Source organism: Tasmannia lanceolata, unplaced genomic scaffold (assembly GCF_043159265.1).
Source record: "Tasmannia lanceolata isolate RefF3 unplaced genomic scaffold, GAP_Taslan_0.1 ptg000023l, whole genome shotgun sequence".
In the NCBI taxonomy this organism is placed as follows: domain Eukaryota; kingdom Viridiplantae; phylum Streptophyta; class Magnoliopsida; order Canellales; family Winteraceae; genus Tasmannia; species Tasmannia lanceolata.
In genome coordinates this window covers 35,982,052-35,991,957 of record NW_027518700.1, presented here as the reverse complement: position 1 = coordinate 35,991,957, position 9,906 = coordinate 35,982,052, and the positions used below count along the sequence as shown (strand labels likewise).

General features: G+C 39.2%; 2 protein-coding genes across 4 annotated transcripts; one reads left to right on the top strand and one right to left on the bottom strand.

Moving 5' to 3' along the window:
* Window positions 1-1,892: 1,892 nt before the first annotated feature.
* Window positions 1,893-5,064, top strand: LOC143856796 (uncharacterized). 3 transcript variants are annotated; one of them, XR_013238363.1, is made up of 4 exons: window positions 1,893-2,486; window positions 2,590-2,647; window positions 3,580-3,679; window positions 3,881-4,019. XR_013238363.1 is itself a non-coding variant. In XM_077367080.1 (3 exons), exons 1-3 carry the CDS (start codon window positions 2,205-2,207, stop codon window positions 3,594-3,596), a joined length of 357 nt encoding a protein of 118 aa, XP_077223195.1. In that variant the 5' UTR covers window positions 1,894-2,204; the 3' UTR covers window positions 3,597-4,019. The 3 variants fall into 3 exon arrangements, 1 of the variants encoding a protein (XP_077223195.1); XR_013238362.1 differs by lacking the exon at window positions 3,881-4,019 and adding an exon at window positions 4,204-5,064 and having other exon boundaries at window positions 1,894-2,486; window positions 3,580-3,880; XM_077367080.1 differs by having other exon boundaries at window positions 1,894-2,486; window positions 3,580-4,019.
* A 649-nt stretch (window positions 5,065-5,713) lies between these two features.
* LOC143856052 (DNA topoisomerase 1 beta-like) lies at window positions 5,714-9,895 on the bottom strand. The gene is made up of 9 exons (XM_077366092.1): window positions 9,884-9,895; window positions 9,363-9,473; window positions 9,175-9,265; window positions 8,957-9,090; window positions 6,698-6,766; window positions 6,513-6,608; window positions 6,346-6,437; window positions 6,097-6,265; window positions 5,714-6,020 (listed from the first exon to the last, which is right to left on the bottom strand). The coding sequence occupies exons 1-9, from the start codon at window positions 9,893-9,895 to the stop codon at window positions 5,952-5,954; spliced, it is 843 nt and encodes a 280-aa protein (XP_077222207.1). The 3' UTR covers window positions 5,714-5,951.
* Window positions 9,896-9,906: the final 11 nt, after the last annotated feature.

The window sequence follows — 9,906 nt, the reverse complement described above, 5'->3', positions numbered from 1 at the left end:
ACCAAACCCAGCCCAACCCCATACCTCAACCCGACTTAACCCAACCCCACACTCCACCCCAACCCACGCCCAAACCTAACCCATGGACCCATGCCCGACCCAACCCCACACCCCAAACCCAACCCATGCCCCACCCCAAACCTAACCCATGCCCAACCCCAAACCCAAACCCAACCCCCCAAACAGCACCCAAACCCACACCCAACCCCTTTGCCCAATCTAACCCAACTCGACCAAACCCAGCCCAACCCCATACCCCAACCCGACTTAACCCAACCCCACACTCCACCCCAACCCACGCCCAAACCTAACCCATGGACCCATACCCGACCCAACCCCACACCCCAAACCCAACCCATGCCCCACCCCAAACCCAACCCATGCCCAACCCCACACCCAAACCCAACCCCCAAACAGCACCCTAACCCACACCCGAACCCACGCCCAACCCCTTGACCCAATCTAACCCAACTCGACCAAACCCAGCCCAACCCCATACCCCAACCCAACTTAACCCAACCCCACACCCCACCCCACCCAACCCAACCCGAGTCGCACCCCAAACTGACCCGAGTCGCACCCTGAATTCATCAGAGTCGCACTTTGAATTGATCCTAACTCATCCTACCCTGAGTTGCACCCTGACTCAACACAGGCCCAGCTTAGTGTAAGTCTTGACTAAAACCACCTGGTGTAACCGAGAGCAAGCTTTTATGAAATGATGAGTTTGAATGCATTAGTGAAGGTTTACTCTAGACAAATATGAATGCATGTGTAGTGTATAATATGCATGCATGGGAATAGTTTAAAATGTAAAACTTCTGGATTCCAGACATGCTTCATTTGCACTATACATGAATGTCAACTCAGGTATGATCATTGTGGATCAAACCTGAGGTCACTCAACCTAGCTTAACCCATGGCTCATTCGGCCTAACCCATAGCCAAGGGCTTTCAGCCAACTCAAAGACGCACCCCAAAACCCGCATCCTACACCCAACCCAACCTGACCCGACTCATCTCATGCCCAATCCTACTTGACTCAACCCACGCCCAACCCATCACATCTCACACACTCCACCCAAATCCGAACCCAACCCAACTTTACCCAACCCCACACCCGAACCCCAATCCCACTTGGGTTCACAACCGAACTCAACCCAACCAGCCCAACCCATCTGCCCCAATAAACCATTGAAGCCCACGCAGCCTAGCCGTAACCCACACCCTGAATCCGCATCCTAACCCGCACCCTAAACCCGCACCTTTCCGCACCTTTCCGCTCCTTTCTTCTGTCTCTTCCATTTTTCGACACCCTTCTTCATCTCTTCCATTCCCTTTTTTACCCTTTCCTTTTCCTTAAACCATTTTTGCATGTTAGATGTTTCATTGTGTTTAGTCGCATGATTAATTGCATATTTAGATTTCTTTATTTATTATTTGTCCTCATCATATGCTTAGAAATCACATGTTTAGCCATCTTGCTAGTTGTGTTGCTTTGGTTTTTGCATGCTTAGTTACTTTGTTAAACTTGGAACTCTTTGGAATAAAAAAAAAAAACCTTAAAGAATCTAAGAACTTACATCAAATTGGAAAACTTCAATTCAAAATCTAAACCTCCAAATTCTTAAGTTTTAGGTTCTAGGATTGGAAAACTTAGAAGTGGCACTCTAGGTTCCCCAATGGAACTTTTGAATCCAAGTTCTCATAGAAATGCTAAGATGCAACTTAGGTCCATTGCATTAGATCTAGGTTCATATAGCGTAGGTCACTTCACTTCAAATCAATTAATCAAAATCAACTCAAGTCAAATCTTATCAATCTCAAAACAATCACATAGGCACGTAGGCATGTAGTTGCATGTAGGATGCACTCCTGGCCTGCATGAGTCTAAACTGTGAACGGCTAAATCATTAGTAATGTTTAGATTTCTAAAATAAAATTCACATTCACCCCCTTAGTTAAACCTGAATAATTAAAGCTTTCAAAAGTTAGGCAAGGTCGGTGCTGTACACCTCGTGCGGTACACTTTCCGACTTCGTAACCAGTTAACTTACCCAGAACTCAAAACGTAGACCAAATTAACAGAGTTAATCATGGGTCCTAGATCCCTAATCTAGGTGGCGACTCTGGTCAGTTGCTTCTTTCATGAAGTTAGGACTTTTATCTTAAATTTATGAAAAAAGCAATCATATTCAAATCCAATGGACAAAGGCGCTATCATCATAAAAACACACACCCTAGTGGGACCACCCCCTCGGGACGGGATCCACAGCTCTGTGCTCAATCCCCTCAATCATATTCTCTCTTTCATTCCACCTCTCTTCTCTTCTTGTTCATGTAGGGTTTCTTCTTGTTACTTCTTTCCCTCTCTATCATCATCTCAACCGACAACTATTTCGCCTTTCCCTCTCTTTCGATATTGCCCTAAAAATCTCGCTCTGTTTTGGAATTTCGTAGAAGAAATCCGTGGATTTCGGATAAAGGTAATCATCTGTAGTGTTTCCATCTTTATTTTATAGGATTTCTTCTGTTATTTCTTTTTTATTGTCTCATTTCTTCTCTGATTTTTCGTTTTTCTCTTTTCAGGGTCTTCAGGGTTTAGGGTTTGAAGAAGAAGAAGAAGAAGAAGAGGAAGAAGAAGAAGGTATGTTTCCTATTCAATCAAAGAGGTTGACACATTTTTTCATTAAAAATGGCCATTGATATATTTTTAGAGTTTTTGCACATGGTCCTTCTGAATTTTTAAAATAGAAAAAATTTATATGAAGAGAGAACTACTGGGCAGACAGTTACGATCCGAATCCGTGGTAATAGAAAATTTTTGGATCCCACACGAAGATATGTGTGTGCAATCGAGGCCGTTGATCTGATCTTGGTCTTATGCGAAATAAACATCCCAATCCTTAGATAGCCAACTACATAAATCGACAGTTTAACTTTTCTTGGAGGAACTCTAAATTAGGCTTGATGAATGAAGGCCCTAGATCATCCAATCATGGTGTCTTATGTCGAATCAAAGACCTGTTAATAGGCTCCTTCTAAAGGACTCATACTGACCTTGCTTGTGCCTTGGGTATGTGATCAGAACCATTGATCCAAAGAACGGCAATATGGGCGGAAATATGTTGTTGAAAATCCTTAATAAGATGGTCACGGCCGTAGATCTATCATACCCAGTATAGGTCCTGTCAGAAGGCCTAGACCTAGACCGTTGATTTTTGTAATCTATCTTAATTAAATATGGGATGTCTACCCATGATGTGACCAAGAACATTTGGGTCGAGTAATGATGTTCTACAAGATCATTGCTCTTGATATCACATACAACCACCCATTTTGTTATTCAAAAAAATTGCATGTTTTTCAAAACTTCCACTCCACATCATCTCATCTCTCTAGTGTTTCCATCTTTATTTTCTAGGATTTCTTCTGTTATTTCTTTCTGATTGTCTCATTTCTTTTTTGATTTTTGATTTTTCTCTAAACCAGCATGCTCCTCTCATAACCTTTGTGACACAAATGCTTGTGGTTCTATCATTAATTGCATTCGTTCACTCCCATTTTTAATGTATCCAGGTGTGACTGTGCATTGATAGTAAGCTCTTGGGCAAGGGTTTCCTTTCGCAATCTTTTGACCATATTTCCTCCATTGACAGCCATCAATCATCTGGATCAAGTAATTTAATTATCACTTTATTTTGCTTAATTTGTTGTAATAATATCATTCTTATTGAGCCTTAATTGATCTTACCGTGGGAGCTTGGCATCTTGCTCTGACTGGGGACCCTCGCCTTTCGATTAGCACTAAGGGGAGTTGTATGCTCTTAGCTCAACTACAAAACTTGATCCGCATTCTATGTTCTACTCACCATTTCAGGTAAACACAGAGGATCGGACCCTAAGGTGGCTTAGCTCATATTTTCTGGCAATGGCTTAGCTGTTAGTTGTTTAGATAAAAATTTATCTGATCTGCTAGTTGTTCACTTTCTTATATTTTATGTTGTTGAGTTTTAGTAGCATAAGAGCCTCTTGGTGAGTGGGAATAAAGGGTTGGAACAGCGTAAATGCCTGTGAAGACTCTTATTCGTGATCCTATTATTCTAACGAACCGGTTTGCAATATAGTTCTACGCACTACAACTATCATAATGGTGCATCAAAGAAGCTTACCCCTAACAAACCACGTTTTTGGGTATTATAGGTCCCAGCACCTGCAAAACTTTAGGTGGAACTCTGAAGTTGAGGCAATCTGTATTGCATGACCATGCAGTTTCCATCCAAATCATGAAGCATCTGTTTTACATGACCACCATATTGATGATTGCTTGACGAACCCAAGTTTGTTTTAGGAGAGTATTCATGTGTATCCATCAACTAACAATCTGCTGTGACAAACACAAGTAAAATCAAGCTACATAGGCAGAGTTATGAGTTGTGTCGAGTTAAAACACAACGTAAACCAGTGTTTTAAAACTCGGCGACTCGGCTCGGAACTCGGCCGAGTCGACGCGGATTTGCGGTGGCAGCGTTTTGGAGTCCCGGACTCGGCGAGTCCTGGCCGAGTCGTGGCCATTTTGAACTCATATTCCTTCCTAACTTCAACCATTCAAAAAAAAAAAAAAAGATCAGATTTACAGGAGAGAAACGTACTTAAAGCCGCAGAGAAAACCCTCTGTAATAACCTAACTCATGAAGAAGAAGAAGTAGTTCGTTTTTTACTGGATCTAATTATATTATTTTGTGAAATGATAAATACGCCCCCTTTCATTACCTGAGACAGCCCCTCCAATGTAAAATAGTAGTCATAAATACACTAGAGAGGGCTGTCCCGAGTAAAACCAAGGGCTGATTCGAATAAAACAAAGGGGCAAATATAATTTATTATTTTTTTGAGCAGTGCAATACACAGTGAAGTTGTCAATTCCAGCCTGACTTTTGCAGCTTTGCTTGTCTTATTCTGGGTGTCGGTGACAGCCATTTAAGAAGACAAGGATATAATTCTTTTTTATGGTGTAAGCCCTTATAGTTCCTTACTTTTCTAGAAGTACTGTACGGACCACACTAGAGGATGATCCAAACCGTCCATGTGATGGGCCATGGACTGTTTGGATCATATGGACAGTTTAGATCATCCTCTAGTGTGGTCCGTACAGTACTTCTAGAAAAATAAGGGACTTTAAGGGCTTACACCATATAAAATCTCCGATATATATAACCTCTTTCTTTTGGTTATTAAAAAATATTTCTAAATTTTCTTACATTTTTAACACCTGAAAAACAAAAAGATAACTTAAACTAAACCTATTCAACATTTACTTAGATGGACCTTCAATTTATGAGAATATGCCTCCAATTAAATCATAATCATATCATTATACTCAAAATTTTTCCAAGAAAAATTTCTCATCAAAAATGTTTTTCTTGCATGTGTTTTTTTTAAAATTAGCGGGCTTGCACTTGGTTAGATGATCTAAACTATTCATTTGTTGGGCCCTACTTAAATGGGTTTGGATTTTTGTATTTTTTTCATTTATTTTTTAATAAAAAATAACGACTCGGCCGCGTCAACCGCGTTCTTGGCCGCGTCAGCCGTGTCCGCGCCGAGTCGACAAGGATTTTCTTCGGCCGCGTTCCGCGTCGAATCCGCATTTTTAAACACTGACGTAAACAAAGATTTGCTGTGAGCTCAAAGCCTCTAAACAACAATTTCAATGTCTATAAAAAATCAGAAATCGTAGTAATACATGTGAGCAAGGTGGAATAAATTCCAGGGGATCGTGCCGAGGCTCTTCTTACCGCCTTCGATTAACATAAAATAAAGTGGGGCCAACAAGACCATGATTAGAAGCACATACGACATCTGCTTTTCACGCTCGCGAATAATAAATTTAAATGAAATAAAAGATCATCCTCGTGTCTTGCAAAATTTTGAGAAATCTGACCAGGCCATCAGAATCTGAAGCTAGGATCAACATCCATCGCCCAAGCAAACTTAGCCAAAAGGGATTTGTTGAATATCTGCAGATGAAAGACTCAGCAATAAGCAACCGGTAAAACAAAGGAGAGCATTTGCTTCGAGAAAGAAAGTGTTCACCTTCTCAATGGGAACTTCATGGCGCTTGCACCATGAGACTATTATTCTTGGATCACAGTAGTTGATCTTTGATGTGCCCAATGCAACTGTCTTCAAATCCTCTTTAATCTTCATGTCCAATTCCATTTTCTCTATTTTCGCATTCGTCTGAGCGATTTTCTTTTCTAACCTGTGGATGAACGAGTGAATAAGGGACCACAATATTAATACAACAATGCATATAGTTTTGCTTAGCACGAGTTTTATTACACTTCAGGAGCCATGTTCTTCTTTGTCTTCCCGTCTGCATCTTTCAGGGGTGGTTTCCCTTTCTTTGCCATAAGCAAGCATAAACCTAGCAACTAAGTATCGCATTGAGCTCAAGAAAGAGGTATTATAGTTGAAGAATCACATCATTAATATAGGATAGAAATGGCTGCTACCTTCAGTTCATCCATCTTCTCACTCAGCCTTGACATTTGGGCACCATGGGATTTAGAAACGCTACGTTGATAGTTGCATATGATTGCGACCTGAGATGCAAAACAGCCCAACAGCCAAGACGATGAATCACATTGAATCAGAGCTCTTTTCTATAGCTGAGATGGCCATCCATCATTACCTCTTTGTTTGCACGCTGATAAACTGCCGCTTTCTCAGCAAGATTGCCATCTTTCGTTTCTTTATTTAACTGACAGATGCTAGAACTAAATTCAGAGGAATGAATATCTTGAAATCAAAGAAAACTTAAACATAACTAGAAATGCCACATTTTGTAGAGGTCAAGGCTAGTCAATATATCAGGCAACCAATACCAAGGCTAGATCTGGAGCAAATTTTTAAATTTCAGTTTAAGTTTCGGTCATCAGCGAAATGGAAACATTTTGGATTCAGTAAGAAATCTCGGCTGAAATATTGTAAAATTATGGAAAAATATCGGCCGAAATCTTGTAACATTTCAGTTTTGATACAAAATTTCATTCTTTTGTCGTTTATTTAAAAATATCTTAAAGGAATGTCATTGTTCTTCTTTTTTCTGCGAGTGGAGTTGTTAGGGGTTTCGGTTGAAATATCGACATTTCAACATAAACTTTACTTTTTTATCTAAAAGTTGCAAGTTTCGCATATTTCGACCAAAATTTCAGTCTACCCGAAATATTTCGATCTCGGCTGCTACTGGGCAGCATGGGAAGCAAAGATTTGCATTATATAGTACAAGTGTATGCATAAGTATTTCATATTTATATACCAGACACGCAACAAAAATCAGATACATGATACAGTATATGGGGAGATTTGTAAAAAATAAGAGGTTTTATATGTAATACTAAATAGTAAATTGCATAATAGTTGATGACACCATCATCCTCTCATCTGTTTCAATGAGTCAAGCTGCTCTAATTAACATCCTCTAGGAATTATAGAGGAAACCACATGTTAGATAAATAATAGAAATAAGTATCTAGTTTGCGAAATAAATTTAGCAGAAGATGAAGAAAAGATTGACATTATAGGTTTCAGGTAGCTAATCTTCCCATCAATTACCTTGGTCTCCCTTTGAAAGAAGGTTCTATGAGTTCCCTCAACTGGGAGCCAGTAGTGGAGAGATTTGAGTCTAAGCTGGAGAATTGGAGAATTAAACACCTATCCCTACATGGAAGGATCACCCTATTGAAGGCTTCTTTAGCTAGCATTCCACTGTATTATCGATTAATGTTCTGGATTTCTGCTTCAGTGGTAAAAAATGAAAGAATTCAGCATAACTTTGGAATGACATTCCCCGTTTTGGGAAGTTCATCTAATTAAATGGATACAGGTTTGTTGTTCCAAAAAAGATGGTGGTTTAGTTGTAAAAAAATGGCAACAAAATAGAGCGCTTCTTGGAAAATGGTGGAGATTATTCAATATCAAGAAAGATCTTCAGGAAAGTTTTAACATAACATGTGCATTTTATAACTTAATACAGCCTATTACAATAGAATTTATAGCGTAGGTGTTCTGTTATTGAAGCAGCAAATGAGCTAGTTTCTTAAGTGTGTTTGATGGTGTTTGCATGTAATTGTAAATCGAACCAGTTCCTTTAGAGTAGAAACTGGTTTAATTTTTCGTAAATGCATTTGTGGACAGCTTGAAAGCAATCCTATCTCGTGATTTGTACCAGTCCAAAAATGGGTCAACAATGGATGCACCATTTCAAAGAGATGTAAGATCGTAGTTGCCAGCGTGGGAAACAGATTCGGGAAGCGAAACAGGAAATGGAAAGGGGAAACGCAAGGAAAAAATACAGGTGGGAAACGATAAACAGAAAACAATAAAAAAAAATCGTACGAGAAACATCTTAGGAAACATATTAGAAACATTTCAGAAACGAGAGAGAAACGCTAATGAAAACGCATGTGAAACACAAGGAAAACATGAAATATATGGTTTTGTAGATTTAAATTTTGTTAAATTCAAATTTCTTTTTGGATATTTCTTTTCGTTTTTATTACAGTATATGTTGTCGTTTCCCTTTTTCATATCTATTTCACAATTTGTTTGTGTGTGTGTGTTTTTTTAAAATGATTTTCGTAAGTTTTACACATATTTCCCACACATACGTTGCTCAAGTGTTTCATATAAGTTTCTTATATGTTTCTCATGCATTTCGGAAACAAGTTTCCCACCTTTTAGGAGAAACGAGTCTCCCACTTTTCCGAAACGCGTTTTAGGGGAAACAAGTTACCCATCTGCCCAAGGAGTTTCCACCTACTATGTGTCAAACACGACATGCGAGGAACTGAATGGCCTTCATAAGCATACGAAGCTCAAAAAAAGAAAAGAAAAAGAACCATTAAGGACCACTCTAAAAGATATATTCCATGTTCCAGCTGTATCTTACCAGCTCATCCAAGGAGAAAGATGCATTATATGTACGGAAAACTTTTGCAGTAAGACCAGGCATGAGTTCCTTTAGATGTGCATTGAGTTTACTTGTATCCAGCTGGCCGAAAAGTTCATCCCCATCCTTTTTACCTGATGAATAAAGTTATAGACTAGTCAGCTCTCCACATACTCAATGAGGAAACAGATAAGGAAGCACTGAACGCCCATAATCACCTGTTCGAAACTGCCCAATCACTTTATACACTGGAAGCTCAACTTCTACAGTGTTGAAATATCTGATGGAATCTTTACCAAGGAAGTCAAACTGGATAACAGAAAAGAATACACAAGGATTAACAAAGAAAAACAAATAAGCTGCAATCATCCAGAGAGAGGAACTAGCTGGAAAACAACACTCTTACCTGTAACTTATTTGGAGGGAGTAATGTAACATTTTCAACTTTCAGAGTGCAGCAACCAACAGTATCAGCCTCATCGTCATCCTGCAAATGAATAATCACAGAGATAACTTGCTAGGCATAATACAGTATAAATACGAACACTTGGCTTCTGCCAAATGGCAAATGATACCTCACCGTGCTTGAGGTTAAAAAGAAACAAGCAGCTATGCTAACAAACTAAATTTTTGCCTTGGTAAACTTACAGGAAAATAGAATGTAAATATTGGTGAGAAAAAAAAAATCTATAAGGGAAGTATGTTTGAGTGAGCTGAATAAAGGCAGTCAAGAAGAAATGACATAAGGCTTCAAAACTGCATTTCAGCATGGTACAATTAAAAAACAGCTAAAAATTCAAATGACCTAGAGAAAGAAGAAAAAACTGCATTAAGCGTATACAGAGCATTCATATAGAGCACAGGTGACGATGGTTTTGGCAAGTCAAATCATCATAGAAACAAGCTATTAGGGTTCTCATTTCTTACATATCCCAGCATTGCTGTTGTTC

Bases quoted from the DNA above. Each gene is read 5' to 3' on its own strand.
- LOC143856796 (XM_077367080.1), top strand. From the start codon at position 2,205: ATGGACAAAGGCGCTATCATCATAAAAACACACACCCTAGTGGGACCA. The intron at 2,487-2,589 runs GTAATCATCTGT...TTCTCTTTTCAG, and splicing joins TCCGTGGATTTCGGATAAAG to GGTCTTCAGGGTTTAGGGTT.
- LOC143856052 (XM_077366092.1), bottom strand. The intron at 9,091-9,174 runs GTGATTATGGGC...TTTATTCATCAG, and splicing joins GATTGGGCAGTTTCGAACAG to GTAAAAAGGATGGGGATGAA. The intron at 6,438-6,512 runs GCCATTTCTATC...TGCGATACTTAG, and splicing joins TGGATGAACTGAAGGTAGCA to TTGCTAGGTTTATGCTTGCT.